Source organism: Struthio camelus, chromosome 1, assembly GCF_040807025.1.
Source record: "Struthio camelus isolate bStrCam1 chromosome 1, bStrCam1.hap1, whole genome shotgun sequence".
Classification (NCBI taxonomy): domain Eukaryota; kingdom Metazoa; phylum Chordata; class Aves; order Struthioniformes; family Struthionidae; genus Struthio; species Struthio camelus.
The window spans coordinates 124884577-124900599 of record NC_090942.1 but is presented as its reverse complement, the minus strand read 5'-3'; the positions used below and the strand labels follow the sequence as shown (position 1 = coordinate 124900599).

The following is a 16023-nucleotide window of genomic DNA, read 5'->3' as shown; positions in this document are numbered from 1 at the left end:
ATTTCAAGCTTTATGGACTTCTACTCTCTAGGTAGGTTTGGCTGTGTTTTTCCAGAAGTGGTGTTTTTAAGCTTGGCTCTGAAACATGACTTCGCTGATTGCTTCCAGCACAGTGCCACTCTGAAAGAGGGGCAAGCGAGGCCCAGCCAGAGCTTGGTGAGGGTGGCACATGTGTGCAAGGCGGCACCTAGCGCCCTGCGCAGACACCTCCATGCTGTGGCACAGTGTCAGCACAACAGCTTCCTTGCTGTGTGGAAAACAAAATTCTTGGGCCTGTTTTTCGATGAAGTCTGTTTCTACAAATAACACAAACTCCTCTCACATCCACTCAAAGTACTGTCTTTTTAGCTTCAAAAACATGTATTTGTTACTTCAGGTAGAGAATAACCCCTGCTAGAGAACCAAATGCAAATCTGAGACCGTGACACCTGCTACTCGAGCAGAGGCGGTTTCTGGTACCGCGCACTGAGCCCACCTGTTTGTCATGCAGCTGACCTGAACGGGTGAGCTGCAACTCTTACTGAGCACCTCTTCCTGATGTTTTCGCTCCTATCCAAATGCACACCCCTACACAGTCCACATGTCCCTGCTGGCCTCTTGAAATTCCCATCTCCAGGTGTGTTTGACATAGAAATAAATGGGCACTGGCTCTACTCTTTCACAGGACAGGAAAAAGCACCAAGAGTTGACTACAACGTCACTTGAAGCTGCAAGTTATTCAGTCTCTGGGTCACTCTAACTTACATCAGGGATTGGGGCAAACCGGAATGGTTTCTGCTATTGCCCAGGAAACCTGCTGTACGCGGAAACTTGCAGCTCCAAATCCAGTCCCTTTCTTTATTTAACTTTTTTTAGTTTTCTCTAGGTATTAGCAGCAGCAGCAAGGAAGCTCATTGCTGCATCATGTCTTGCAAGGACAAGCCGTGAAGGGGAGTGCAGCTGCAGGGAGCTGCATGGGGGCATTGCCTCACCTCCTTGTTGCAGAAAGACACACAAAATCCAGTCTACTCATTCTTCTGGCCCCACTGGCTGCTCCTGTTGGGGTAATTGCAGCGCCCCTGCCTCCATCTCTGATGGAGTCGAGTCCTGAGACCTCTGCAGGCAAACTGCCTGGTTAGCCCACTGAGGAGAGCGGTCCTGGTCATATCGTGGGAGATGGAAGTCACTGTACTGACTCTTCTCCCCACAAATGGGCCAGAGGAAGGGTAGAAGGTGATAGCTGGTGATGACATGAATGACCATAGTGGAGCAAGGCAAACAGTAAGTCTCATGATATGGGACTCATGGCTATCCTCTCTATAAATAGTCTCTTAAAAACAGCATTCCAGTAAATGAGTGGCATGAAGTTGCTTATGCCCAAAGTAGCATTGTCAGACTATCACTTCTCCTGAGTCTCTCCTTCAGGTGAATGCTCTTCTCGTAGCAAGAAGGAATGAAAAAAAACACCCCCAACACCTCCACATCTCCAACAAAGAGGTTCTTTGTTCCTTTCTCTCTATTTTTTTCTCTTTTATAATGAAACTTTAGACACGTTTTGTAGGAGCACATACAGCAGTATTGGCCAAATGACAGATTTTTCAGATTGGCACTCACTGGTAGTTACTAAAATAGAAATACTCTCAAGGATGAAAAACTAATTTGTGCTGTCGGTTTCTGGGTCTTTGTTTTAAAAGAAGTGGGGGAAAAAATATGCCCTTTAGAAGTTCTGAAATATCAGAATAAAATGTTACAGCCTTAAAAAAGGGCAGCCAGCTGTTGTGATTTCTCATTTCCCAGTGCTACTTCTGGGATGGAAAAATAGGCTGGGAGGCAGAAGCTTACCTCTGTTGTGAGCACCACAGTTCAATTAAAAGCCTCATGAGGCAGTAGGAGGCTGGAGAGAGAGGACAAGGAGGCTAGGAGAGAAGGAGAGAAGCCCTTCAAGTCCCTTTTGGCCCCAGCACGCCTCCCTTCTCGGTGCCTGTAGTGGTTGGTCAGCTCTTCAAGGACTAGCAGAGCCTGGGCACTCAACATGGAGTTACCAAATGGTCTAGGTGGATGCTGGCCCAAGAGAAGGAAAAGCTTTTGCAATGAAATCCAAGTTAATTTTCAAGGCTTTATTATACAAATATATTAAAGAATTTAAAGTAATCTGCTGGCAAAAAGCAAGAAGCCTATTTCTTTCAGGATATTTGTTTAAGATGCCAATCATATACTCTTTCCGCAGTGAAAACTCAGTGGTAGATTTGTCTTTGTGCATGCAGTGGGATCAGGCCCAATAGGTGACAGCTGATGGATAAGGATTTAATTAAGTATTCAGTAAGAGGCAGGAGTGACAAACTTTATCAGCAGTTTCACCTGACTCATACTATGGGCTGATAATCTGCTGAGAACTCTTGCAGCTCCCTGAAAGCAACAAAGTTCCCCATTCCACATAATCATTTTTGTTTTGTACAAAGGCACTGTTTCAGCCGTTCACACCTTCTGCATGAAGTGGTGTTGGTCCAGATAAAATCACAGATAAAATCAGTGGAAAAATTGCCAATAACTTCAGTGGATTTAGCACCACAGCTGATCATCAAGATCACTGTCAACATCGCACGTAAGGAAAAGACTGGATTTTTGAAGTTTAGATCCAATTTTTTCTCCCAGTGATGGAAGTAAAAATTACAATATTGCTTGAGTGTTGGAGCACAGTCCCCTTCTGCTTGCAGCTTGATGGTTTGTGAATTGAAGAATACGCAAAATGTCTGTTTTGCAAATCATACCTTTCAATAAGAAATGCCATTAATGTATTAAATGCAGATGGACAGTAAGAAAATGAGCTCCGTTATTTTTGCCCTTGTAGACCCAACACCCTCCTACAGGGTTCAAAATACTTTTCAACAGATAAATTACCCTCAAAGCACAACTGTAGAAGTTAAATGTTCCTGCTTTGAACTTCGTCAACGAAAGAGGCACAAAACAACCTCATATATAATAACCAAAGACACAAAGACATAGTCCTATCAAAGATCAAAAAATACATTTAATCCTCTTCCTACTGATGAACAGGAAGAACTCCCTGGTGGTTGAGAAGGCAGAGCTATTAATATTGACAGTATGTATGTTTTATCTAGGTTCACATAACTGAGACTAGTAAAGAAAAAACAATTAACTCAGGCAACAAGGTTTTCAATGATGAAAAGCTATTCTTTAAAAAAGTAAGATTTCTGTGGGGTAAATACAACACTTCTTAGCAAAGCATCTGATTCCTTGGAGTTTCTCTGGAAATGTCAGTCCAGTGCCTCACAAGTTTTGCCATAGGGCACTCTTCGCCCCTGAGCCCAATGTCCCCTGTTGGGATGCACCAGACCCAGCTTCCCCATAGCATGTTTCAGTGTAATGAAAAGGGGTGCTGTGACTGCCTGATGTGAGCTGTGGCCATCTCTGCCCCTTCCGCAGGTGCCCCAGTTTGCAACCATGGTCTCCCTCCCGTGCCGGTCCCTGAATGACTGTGCCTGTTCTCCAAGTGAGTGTTGCTGCTAGGAGGAACTGATTTTTCTTTGATCTGGTTTTTCTTTTCTCTTCTTTTCTCTTCTTTTCTCTTCTTTTCTCTTCTTTTCTCTTCTTTGGTCTTTTCCTTAAGACACGTTTCATTCTCTTTTGGTTAGAGAATCATGGTTGTTCCATCATGCAACCCACCAGAGTTAGGAATCAAATTAATTTCCCCAGGGAAATGGTGCCTTCTGTTCTATTAAGTGTGAAATCTAGCAGGACTAACTGTGTTCAAACACTAGAAAGTAGTTAAAAGTTAAGAAATCTGACAATAAATGATGCAAAAAGGTCCAAAAGGGAGATTAAAACTTGAATGAACAGTCCAGTCCAAAAGGTTCCGTGTCTTGATACAGTCCAAAGGCTGCATTAAAAGTCATTTGTTAAATCAGAAAGGAAACAATGAGGAAATTAACAGGCTAAACCTAGTGCTTCAGAAGTTAGTTTTCAGGTAGTTTTCTCTACAGGGCGGAGAAAAGGAAAGCAGACTCTACCATGACTTTCTCAAGAAAAACTCTACAGGGCCTGATGGGGTTTGCTCCAGAGAGTCTGATCTTCTTTCTTGCTTTGGATATATCATTCGAAATATCAGCTGAGATGTTTGAATCCAACCCCTGGACTAGAAAAGATCTTAGTTTCCCAGCAAAGCACATGCTATGGTCTTCCAAAGCTTGGAGATGTCAGACCTTCAGCTTCTCTTGCCTTACCATTTTCAGAGTAAGCGTAACCTGAACTGGACTTAAGGCCAAGGAAAGTCTGAGGCAGAAAGGATATACTTGGAGAGGGAATTTTTATATATATATATATATATATGTTGTGTGTGTGCGTGTGTATGTATAAATAGACTATATTTTATATACATATACATGTGTTTTCAATAGTGGCAATCATTTAAAGCTGCTCAGAGATTTGAAATACTCTAATGACAATGAGGTCAGCTGAGGCTGTCAGAGGCACACGGTAATGGAATTGGTCACAAGAGCCTGGAAATTTATCTCAGGGATCAGAGATATCAGAATATACATAGTAACATTTCCTAATTAAAGAAAAAAAAACAACCTCTGGCTGAAGCATCTTGTGGAACAATGTTATCAGGTCTCGCTGCGCAAACACAAGGAATGTATAAAATGAGCTGCTCCGAGGGAAAGCAGCACCTCACCTCGATCTCCCTTCCTACTTAAAGTAGTTCGAGGCCTGGGGGCTCTTGACAACAATGGATCTGAAAGGGATCTGTGTGCTCTCCGTCATCCTCGTCATAGCCCTCAGCACCTTGGCAGAAGCAAAGTTGCCACCGAGTAAGTACGCTTGCTTGCTGTTGCTTTAACGGGTATGTATGTGGGCCTGCTGCTACTGATTGTAATTGCAGCAAGAGCATGTCCCCAGTTTATGTATCAAATAGTGAATATCTTGCTCTGATATGCATCCAGAAACTGGGGTCTATTTTTTTAATTTTTGCAGAGAAATCTAAGGCAAAAAAATATACATGTATATATAGTATTAACATGAGGAGCAGACTCCAGGAGAACTCTTATGTTAGCAGAACAATCAGGAGTCTGCTATAAAGGCGGAGGGGCAGAAATACCTAAAATGACTTACCTAGTTTACTAGACAAACCTTTCCTCCAGAAGGACTGCAGGAACTAGCTCTGTCTCAATAGTCCTCTGACATGTATTTTATGCTACTTTGTTATGTGAATGCAAGTTCAAAGAAATCTATCTGCCTCCTCAATAAAAGAGAGTCATTTAGACAATCTAAAAAGTGAGAAGTAAGTAACTCAGTAACAGATCCCTAACGACATCTCCAGAGTTTCTTGGTTGGGGATGTCTATGAGGTAGACTTAAAATGTTGAAAGTACAGCTGTAACTATTTGTACATAATCCTATATTTTTTGTGCTCTCCTGAAGACAGTGCAGAGATTTTGCATCTTTCCACCTATTCTAATATCCCTAACTCTTTCCTTCATCAAATGAGATATCTGGTCGAGGGGAGTAAGGAAGATGGAGCCGGACTATTCTCAGTGGTGCCCACTGACAGGATGAGAAGCAGTGGGCACAAACTGAAATACAGGAAATTCCACCTGAACTTGAGAAGAAATTTGTTTACTGTGAAGGTGGCTGGAACGGGTTGCCCAGAGAAACTGTGCAGCCTCCGTTTCTGGAGATATTCAAAACTGACTGCACAAAGTCCTGGACAGCATGCTCTACCTGACCCTGCTTGAGCAGGGGGGTTGGACCTGACGATCTCAAGAGGTGCCTTCCAACCCCAAATATTCTGTGATTCTGTGAGATGGGCAAAACAACAAACATTTGCTAGTGTAAGTTACATTTCTTTTACCATTAGGTCTGGTCTAATTGAACTGCCTGGCCCTCAATGTGCTGGGCTGGGCAGGGTGCAGGTGAGACCACAGATTCTTAATGAGTGAAGTATGCTTACTTCACTTTTCACTTATACTTTTCTTACTGAAATCGGTGGGAGTTTCACCCCAAAAGTAACACGTCCAGCATTTCACCTGATATCTTTTTACCAATAGCAGATTTTAAACCACTCAGGTTCTGATCTCAGCAAGCCGCAGAAAATGTATGCTAACAAGACTGCCATAGTCTAGGGAAAGTTCATTGTTTCCAATAGACAACTGATACCTGGACTTCCACTAACAAGCACACCAACAGGCACCCAATAACTTACTATTTTTGTCCTCAACAGCAAGATGCCAGTGTAAAACGGCCCCCACTGAGAGGAAGAACTGCGGACATCCAGGAATCACAGCAGAAGAGTGCAGGAGAGCTGGATGCTGTTTCAGTGCTTCAGTCCCTGGCGTTCCCTGGTGCTTCGCTCCAAAAGAAAGGAGAGGTAATACATCCGCCAGAAACACTGATCTGCCTAGTGCTTGATTATGCGGAAATGTGTAAAACTGGAGAATAGCTCTACTTTTACAGTAAGGCCAACCAAGTGGGCATAGACCTGTAACAGAAAACTGCTGATAGCAGCATGCAGACTTAGACCTTGCTTACCCATCAGTCTTGCACCCCATTATCCTTGCAGCAACCACCTCTTTTCCCATCAGGCTTCCAATCATCAAATAACCCAAGCTAATGATTTTAAAATGTGTCACTGCCAGCCATTGTCTTGTTCATCAGTGGAGCAAGGGATCCTCAGCACTTATTTAAACAGGTTTTTTAAGTGGCTAATGAGGACCTTAGCACTGCCTAGCAAAGAAATCAGAAAGTCCTCAGTAGGTGAGTCCATCTGCAGATTTTTAATGACTCTTTAAAAGACCCCAGGCATCCTATAACTTCTAGGTTTGTCTTCTTTTCTCCAGGTTCTTTTGATACTTGCTGCTTCCTTCCTTTTCAGCCCACTTCCCAGTATAATTCCCCTCGGTTGTTCTCTCTCTCTCCTATTTTGCTCCAGGTCACCATCCAGTGAAATCATCAAACTACTTCAGGCAGATCCTTTTCTCCATTGCATTTCCAGTAAATCCATACTGGAAAATTTAAACTCCTGCCTTCATTTTTTCCTTTCTTTTCTTGAACAGGATTACAATGATTTCCCCATAAATGGCTTACCTCCTTTCTATAACCGGAGTTTGCATGCAGAGGTGGCTGGTCCTTCCTCCCACTCACTGCAGCCAACTCTTTTGCATTAGCCAGGCTGCCCTCAGGTTAGCTCCTTGCATCAAGCCACCTCCGGGCAACACCCTGGACCAAAGCTAGCATCTGTGGCATCATTATGGGAGACATACGGCTTTTCACCCCATCACTAGATCTATAGAAGGGTAAAGCCAGGTCTCTGCCCACAGGGCAGGATTTTGCACCCTCCAAGCCCTAGAGCGCAGCAGCTCAGCCCTGCTGTGGTGAATGCTCTGGTTTTGCCCCCCAGTTCCTCTCTGAGGCTTGCTGGCACAAATGTAGCTGGCTGTACCCCAGAAGGCACTGGAGGACTGAGGCCCTGCGCCCTGCAAGGCAGCCAACTGCATCCTAGGCAGCTCCAGCTAGTATAACGCTCTTTTCACCAGGGATTTATAACCTAGGCTGTGACAAAACTCCCACCATCATCTGTGTGACTGCCTGTGCTTGGTGTAGCAGGGAGCCTGGGTCTCCACCCTCTGTACTACCAAGGAGTTTTAATGAGAGGGTAACAGACAACCACAGGCTCTGCCCTGCCTTTTAAGCGTGGCTGTAGGCTCTGCTCATTTATAGCTCTGGCTCCCCAGTCAGAGTAATAATATTGTACCAGGTAAAAGAAATATAAAGTAATATGTCCTCCTCCCTTCCTTTGTTTTTGTTTTACGCAGTCAAGAAAGTATGTCCTTCTGAGGTTCATGCCAGAGTAAACTGCGGCTTCCCCGGCATCACAGCTCAACAGTGTGAAAAGCTGGGCTGCTGCTTTGTGCCACACCCCGCTGGTGTCCCCTGGTGCTTCTACCGCCGCACAGTGCAGGAAGGTAAGGACCCGCATGAAACATTTTCCTATTCTTCCCTGGGAACGCACAACAGCTCCTAGCAGGGCATTATGTCATGTCTGCTCTTGGTTTGCTCTGCAAGTCATATATTGGGAGCAGTGGCGTTAAAGGCAACAAGCAGGATGCGATCTCTCTTCCTTACCGGTGTAAGTTCAGAGCTCCATTGCCAAAGGTGTGAGGAGCTGGTGGCTTAATCCTAAAAAGACCAACTTCTTGCAAAAAAGGCAGGTGTTAGTGGCCAATCAGTTGTAAGCGATGTGGCTGTGCAGGTAGTTTGGCCTCACATGTGAGCTCAAGCCCTCAACAAACATGACAGTAGAGGTGCAGCTATCTATCTGCTTTATGCTAAGAGATAAAGTACTTTGCTTTAGAAACTTGACATGAACCTAAGAAAAATTTCTGATACCTCCCCCTTCCATTTTTTAATTAGGAGAAACCTTTCAGCATATCTGATAATTAGTAGCCCCAGTTGATTCCAACCCACCTCATAGCGTATTTTGTCCCTGTAAAAATTCACCATAATTCAGTTTTACTAAATGGAATCGTAGTTAGTAGGCACTTTGAAGGATGGGTGGGCAAGCAATTGGTAAAAATTGCCTGATGCATGCACACACTCTTTTTGATATGCTACTTCTAGCAAGTACTTTCTAACACCTCTTGTAATCTGAGGGAAAAACAATATATCCCTTAACCTGTTTCTTCTCTTTTCCTCCACAGCTTGTTAAACTAGAAACTTCCATCAATAACTTCTCCATTTCTGGACTTACTCAAACAGGAAATAACAGCCAGACATCCCAGCTCAAACTTCATACTCTGTAATAGCTAAGATTTCTAGGTCTTTTTTTTTTTTCCCTCGGATTGACTCCTTTCTGAAGATACTTAATCACAGCTTTTATTCTTTCAGTAGTCTAGTACTGTGCAGTTTTTCAAAGAAATAAAAGAACTGATACAATTCATAAGTTTTGTGTTTCTTTATTTTAAAGCTGTGTACTTCTCTTTCCCAGGAAATCAGCATCCCACAGATGAGAAAATAGTCAGTAACACTTCTGAAAGAAAACATAGCCCTTTTACTGTTTGTGTTAGTATTACATCACACCTGCTTGGTTTATACAAAAGATCATTTGCATTTTTTACGTGATACATGGCTTTACAAGGGCCACTGGCCCTTCTGAATACTGGGAAAAAAATTAATATTTCTTTGTATATAGCTATAGCTGCTATTTTTTTCCCCTCAAGACACAGCGAAGGACAACTTTGTTAGCTGACCACCAAGTTGGTCTGACTCAGGGACCTCCTGCTCTTTGCACCGCCTGGTCCCTCCATCGCTTTACCTCTGATGCCTGCCATCCCTCATTCCCCTTACCAGCTGGGCACAGAGTTGCTCAGGACAAGTCAGTCCCTAACCCACGTGGCACTGCACCTAACGTAACATGGGCCTCTGGCTGCTGACCCACAGCTGATGCAACTTGCAGCTAAATCACCTGCATGTTCACTGTTTATCAGCTTCACCACTGGCAAGTCCAGCAGTTCACGTGCAAAAAAGAGTCCGATTCAGCCTCTGGAACACTAAAAGCAAGTCAAGAAACAGGTCCCACTGGCCCAGGTCAGTATCTAAAACAGAGCCTGTTGTATCTCACCAGACACAAGAGAAGCTCCTGGGTCTCCAGTCAAGTGTGAATGCTTTCTCCTCACTGTCTTCAATGCTTGAGAGCTCAAATGCTTTCCTGGCTCATCTGAGTGATAGTACCACAAAAAACCTCTATGAGTACCTTTGGGAACAAAATCAGTAATATAAGAATGTCCTCACAGCAAGCCATGGTCAGTGGCTTAGCAGAAAGGAGAGAGAAAAATGAAGACACCTGTCTACTTAGGGATTTCTGTAAGCACTCTTTTATGCTGATTGTTATCCAGGTGGGCAAAATTAGCTATTCATAAAATTTGATTATCTCATACTTGCGGTAGGGTCAATAATATAGTTTGAAAACAGTAGGATATTAGCTGTAATATGAGCAGTAATCTAAGGCTCCTGAAGGTCTTTGTTAAGGAAAGTTTAGAGGGTCTAGCCCAATTGAATTTGGAAGGCCTAAGTATAGCCTAATCATGATGACGCTGCATTGCAAAATTTGGTGCAACAACTGAGTGCATTCGCCAGGTAATAGGGTCTATGTAAGAGTCATCCTGGGAGAATGAAAATGCAGAAACATTAAGGATTTAGTCCCAACCGTGCTGAAAAGGGTCACCTTAAGTAGTGCTATAGTAAATCATCAGCATGGATTGAAATTAGGATTCTGGAGTCAGCGACTTCAAGGGCAGAGCTCTTACAGAGCCACACATAGGCACCAAAAGGCTTTTCCTTCCGCAGTCGGATGTGCTGCTGTGTGCAACACAACGTTTTAGGGGGATGTGAGGGTATTCTGGGAAAACAGGCTCAGATGGATATCAGCTTACTACGCTTGTCTCACTCTCCCAGATTGCTCCACAGGGGTGGTACCAGCAAGGCAGGGACAGGTTAGCGGTCCTGCTGCCTATCCTCCACCACAACATGCTGGAGTTGTATTTGGCTTTGCACGAATAATTATTATCAGAAGTGTGTTAGTAAGGGTGGTGGAGGGTACAGTGGTGTAACTCAGTCATGCTCCTTCAGCTTAGCAGTATGTTCTCTGCTGCAAAACCTAATCTGGAAACACAGCCCAGCAAAGAACAGCACACTCAACTCTGGGGAGCTGCTTAAATCTCTATCAAAACAGTCTGTACGTTGAAGGGTGTCAATGAAGCCACACTGGCAGCAGGCTGGCCCCAAAAGGACCAAGTGTTACGCTCTTACCAACCACTAGCTGCTGCTGGGCATGGCAAGGCCCCAGGAGCATCTTCCCTGCAAAAAAACATTAACTTATGTGTGCTGTGCCACAAACAGCTCAACAGCCTGCTGTGCCCAGGCAGCGGCTCAAGTAGCTGCTCTGGACATTCGAGGTTACAGATAAGAGTTAGTAGCTCTACAGCACAGAGAAATCATGACCTAGGGATCAGTCATCGAAAACAAGCCCTAATGGACAATGGCACTCTCAGAAATTTATATTAAATGGCTAGCGGAGACTGTTATCCACTGCTGCCCAAATACACTTGAAAAACTGTCTAGAATTCTTAAAAATGAAATTTTTGATGAGAAAAGAAGCTGGTAAAACCAGAATAAAAGCTACAGTTGTTGAGGATTTGAAGGTGGTAGGCAAAGCTGTGGTAGAGTAGCTGGAAGAGGAGGGCAGAGAAGCTTCCGTCACAGCTTTGCAGAAAGAGAGGTGTGAGGTGTGACCCTCCTCATTTTCACACCCACTCTTTGGGCTACTCACACCTTAGCTAGTCACCTTGGCCTCCATTTACAGTCCTCAGAGACAAAAAGACGCTTCTGGGCCACCATCTGACTATTTCAGACGTCCCTAATAGGGTGAATTGAACTGCCCAAAAAGGCCTCCTTCTCTCCCGGCCGTGAGGGGGAAGCCATGCAGGCAGTTCACGTGCGTGCGTCTGCAGCAAAGCCGGCAGTGGAGAAGGCCACATTTACCTGTTTTCATTTCCTGGATCTTTTGGTCTATGCCTTGAGATGCTGTACAGAGCCTCTCACTGAAAAACTCAGGGAACATGAGACAGATATATGAGGAACACAACTGCCCTGCCACAGATTTTTTCACTTTATGCTAGCTTTTCTAGCCAAAGACAAATCACTGAACTAGAACAGAAGGGTCCTGATTGCTGGCAATTGATTTTATTTTAGTGTTCACAGTATGGCCAACAGATAGGAGCAGTTCCATCATTTACTTTGCATCAATAGATTAACAAGCTTCACCACCTAACAGTAGAAATAGCTTCAAATTATAGGATGATATAAAGTCTTTTTCTGCCTTTTCTGTCCTTTTTTTTTGTTGTTGTTGCTGCTGTTTTTATGGAGGGCTGTCCAGCACTGGGAAGAGAAATTAAAATGGAAACTGTAAAACTGTTTTTAATATTTCAGGTTGGTTAGTTTACCCAAATTTAACTCATACAATGCAAAGGAGACCTAGTGTGCCCATGATGCCCTGAGACCAGACAGATGGCCATATGGGTCATTTCAAAGGCTCATCTGGCATTGCATCTTTCAGCGACCGAAAAGTTGTCGAGGGAAAGGTGCAGGATAAACATACAATGAGACTTCTCTTGTAATGAAATGCAGGACTCTTGTCACTAATGTGAATTAATTTTAACAAGCAAATATGGGATGCATAAATGAAGACTTATCTTTTGTATCTACAACAGCTGTCCGTAACTCAGAAAGAAGTACTGTAGATTTAAACATGACTAGCTGCATAATTCATTTCACCTTAGGTATTTGTGTAGTTTATACAGTGTGAAGCTGTCAGCCTTAATCCCACAAACAAATATGTATTATGCTGGAATTATTCGCGTGCCTACGTGCTGAGGAGTTTGAAATCATGTTTTTCAAAAAAGATGCTATACCACCAGAAAATACTTCTTATATTTTGAAACATGTAGTTTATTTTTTACTTACTGTGTAGTAATCATTGAACTCACAACTCTGCTTGCAAACCCAGAGATAATGCAAAATAAATGAACAAAATTCTAAATAGTTTTATGTGGAAAAAAGAGGTCAACTTCATGATTTTCGTCAGCAAAGGTACTACACTAATAGGACTAATTGGTGCTGATGAGGCTATTACGCGACTAGTAAATGACATTTAAAATCATGAATGCCTGGTAGTCTTAAACTGTCTGTAATCGTAACAGCTTTCTGCAATCAGTGCTTCAGTTTCTAATACAGCTAAATAGAAAATGTTTGTCATTACAGATGATTCCTTGTGTGGGTCTTCAGCGAATGAGGAAATTCGGTTATTTACTAAAGCAATCATAGTCGAGGAAACGGTCTCAGAAGTCATACATTTTGATGCAATGAGGGAAACCTATATTTGATTGACAGAATTAACAGGAAAAAACTAGGACAGCGAAGGAGCAGAGTGCAGACTGGAGCTAGCAACAAAGAACAAACCTGTAACAATCTGAAGAAAAGGATATAACTGAAAACACCTCTGAAAATGTATCTTTTAATGTGCGCACTCACCGCAGATCAGATTACCGAATGTCTCTGGAAAGGGTATGCTTCCTGTTACAGCTAATATCACGCACCTCCTCTGGCAAAGCACCCATTCAAAAGGAAGATTTCATGCAAGGTGCTAAACCAAAGTGAAAAACGCTACAGAAACTGAAATGTTCCCATGTTGGGAGAGCAACTAAATTACACAGTCCTACCACAAATCTCAAGCAAGATACTAGTTTTCCTAAAGCTTCAGCTCTAGGATTTTGTGACTAGGGGAGAAGCTTGGCCCACATTTTCATGTACATTTCAAGACTCCAGGTTGCAGAGGAAAGCCTGAAAACTTCACCATGCCATCAAACAGCTCAGAAGGCAAAACACAAGAACTTCATCTGATTCCCTGTGTTAAAACCGGGTAGAATGACAATATCAAGGCCCAGATTCAGTTTCCAGGAAATCATCCTCACCGCCAGGCTGAGTCCAGGAAGGTGGATTAGCTTTCTTAGGGGCAAGCTGCAAAACCTTCCTTACGAGTGAAGTTCAGAGGAGAGCTTCCCAACAGCTCTCCCAGAGCTCTCTGCCAGAAACAAATGTTCTTTTGGGGCAGAACAGTTTATTATTACGTTGAGGACGACTTTTATTTTTTCCTCCCCTTCCCAACCTTCTTTTAAAGCATTTGAGAAAGACCAGTGTCAATACACAAGGAGGAGAGTTGCTCGACTGCCCCAGCAGTATGCATGGGCCCTGTCACCATACGCTTTGCTAGGTATGGAGTTGGAAGACAAGGCTGCGAACTTGTCCTCAGTATTAAAAGATAGTTGCTGAATAGATAGACTTTGGTTGAAAATATGCTCGCTGCAATGTACAATACAACCAAGAGGTATGACTAAATGGGTTTTCTCTACAGCAGCACCAACAGATGCTATATAAGAGGATGCTGTTTTGGTTCAAGTTTTTGCACTCATTTGGTGCTATTCCTCTTGCTAAGGAATGGTAAAATTTCTGTGTGCCTATTAGAGATGAGCACGATAAGGAAAGAAAGAGTTCTTCTTCTGGAGGCCAGTGTAGCTTTCCCTGTAGTTATCTAATAACTTCCTGTGCTTTGTAAACACTTTTTGACATAACTATTGTGATACGCAGAAATTCGCCTTCAAGAAGATACTAGATGAAGATGGGCTTCTTTAAGGGTCTTACTTCCCTCTGTCTCTGAGTTAGGTCTCACAGGCATCTTTCAACATGCGCTTCTGTCTCTGAGCATAACAAAAGGTTTATATCTGTTATTTTGCACAATTGAAGTTCTGAAGGACTTTGTACTGAAATATCATAATAATTGAAATGAAACTCTGGAATTCTTGAATCAAAACATTTCACTGCATCTGACCCAAACACCTCATGCTGAACTGATCCAAATGCTTTCATTGTGAGTCGGTCCTGTTGTACTGATACTAACAGCCAATATTAAGCTGAATTTTCTCATTATGTTGCATTATTTCCTGGGAATTGCAGACCAGTGGTCTCATGTCCCTTTTCTTTCCTCTGACTTGAAGGTGAGTGGGTGAGGAGAGGCAGAAAGTGCAAACCAGAATTTCCGCATACGAACGTACTCACAATAGAAAATACAAACTTGTTTAGAACCAATCAATCAGCAACAAAGTAGTTCAGATCAGTTAAAAAAAAGAGACTATATAGGGCAAATCAAAAATATTCCTGTGTATTTTGCCTCTTTCTTATTACAGAAACTCTGGGAAATTCCCTGGGTTTGAAGGCAAAGTTAGCAGGTTCTGACTAAACAAGGAGTAGACTCATGGTGGTTTGGAAACAGGTATCACCAGTTCGATGATTTTGATCCATTGTGTTCCCAGCCAGCTTCACTGGAGGTAAATCTGGGAAGTAAACCCTGTCCAGGTTCTCCAAAGGGCACGTGCTCCTTCCTACCATGAAGCAGTTTTTCTCCAGCTTGTCAACCTTTTCCAGACTTAGCATTACACCCCGTTCAAGGGAACGTTCACCATGACTTAGCACGTAGAGCTTAAAAACGAGAAGCAGCAAAATCAAAAGCTTTCCCATGTTCTTTCTTCTGCAACTACTTTGGGGGCTATTTTCCGATTCTCTCACAGAAGTAAGACAAAAAGCACCTGTAGGACTCTAGATAAAGCTGTGAAATCCATGTAGCCTTTGACTCTAAGGATGAAGGTGGGATGAACAAGGAGGTCCGAGAAACAGGTGGAGATTTATTCAACTGAGGCACTTATCCAGCATAGCAGATGAGTTGGCAGGCGAAAGGTTGTGGGACAAGAGAATGACCAAGTCAGACCCTTCTCAGGAAGGGAGGGGGAGAAATAGTGCGGCTCCGCGGGGTATTTTGGTATCTCAGAGTCCGACAATGTTTCAGCTTCATGTGTTGATAGTATTTTCCATCTGTGGAAGAGACTAAGTATTTTACTTCTTTCTCAGCCTTCCCCAGGGAAGTAGGATGGAGGGAACAGGCACAAAACTGCAATGTCAGGTATTCAGCAATGCCACTACACAAAGTTAACAGTGCATAAAATTTTTACAGAACTTCTTTTTGAATAAATCTTCAAGGCAAAGAAAAAAATGCAGGAAACCAAAACAGGCTATGAAATAAATTTAAAAAAAAAAAAAAAAAGAAAGAAATGCATGCAATTAGTGCTAATTTGAGTAATCCAGCCTTGACAGCTTTTCTGCTACAAATAGAGCTTGCAACATACACTTCCCAGCCAAGCCCTTTATTACGGCTCTCCTAAGAAAAGACTTCAGTCAGTTGGCGACTGACAGCAGAACAGCTTTTTATTGCTCACCTGAGGCCTGCAGAGAACCTTTTATCCTTCTGTGTTAAACGCTGTGATCATTCTATCCCAGCAGGTTCCCTGGGTTCCAACGCCTTCCAACCTGCATTATGAGGCAGGTTTTAAATAAATAGATATTAGAAAATACAACACAAAGCACTTTT

The 16023-nt window shown here is 43.0% G+C and overlaps 1 protein-coding gene across 1 annotated transcript; it reads left to right on the top strand.

The window, feature by feature from the left end:
• The first annotated feature begins 4666 nt into the window (after nucleotides 1-4666).
• Nucleotides 4667-8927, top strand: LOC104147150 (trefoil factor 2). Its single transcript, XM_009679584.2, has 4 exons — nucleotides 4667-4808; nucleotides 6217-6363; nucleotides 7808-7957; nucleotides 8693-8927. Exons 1-4 carry the CDS (start codon nucleotides 4727-4729, stop codon nucleotides 8698-8700), a joined length of 387 nt encoding a protein of 128 aa, XP_009677879.2. The 5' UTR covers nucleotides 4667-4726; the 3' UTR covers nucleotides 8701-8927.
• The last annotated feature ends 7096 nt before the right edge of the window (nucleotides 8928-16023 follow it).

What these genes read in the sequence shown, in the direction of transcription:
- LOC104147150 (XM_009679584.2), top strand. Translation starts at nt 4,727, where the DNA reads ATGGATCTGAAAGGGATCTGTGTGCTCTCCGTCATCCTCGTCATAGCC. An exon ending in AGAAGCAAAGTTGCCACCGA is followed by an intron (nt 4,809 to 6,216) that starts GTAAGTACGCTT and finishes TGTCCTCAACAG; the next exon opens with CAAGATGCCAGTGTAAAACG. An exon ending in CGCTCCAAAAGAAAGGAGAG is followed by an intron (nt 6,364 to 7,807) that starts GTAATACATCCG and finishes TGTTTTACGCAG; the next exon opens with TCAAGAAAGTATGTCCTTCT.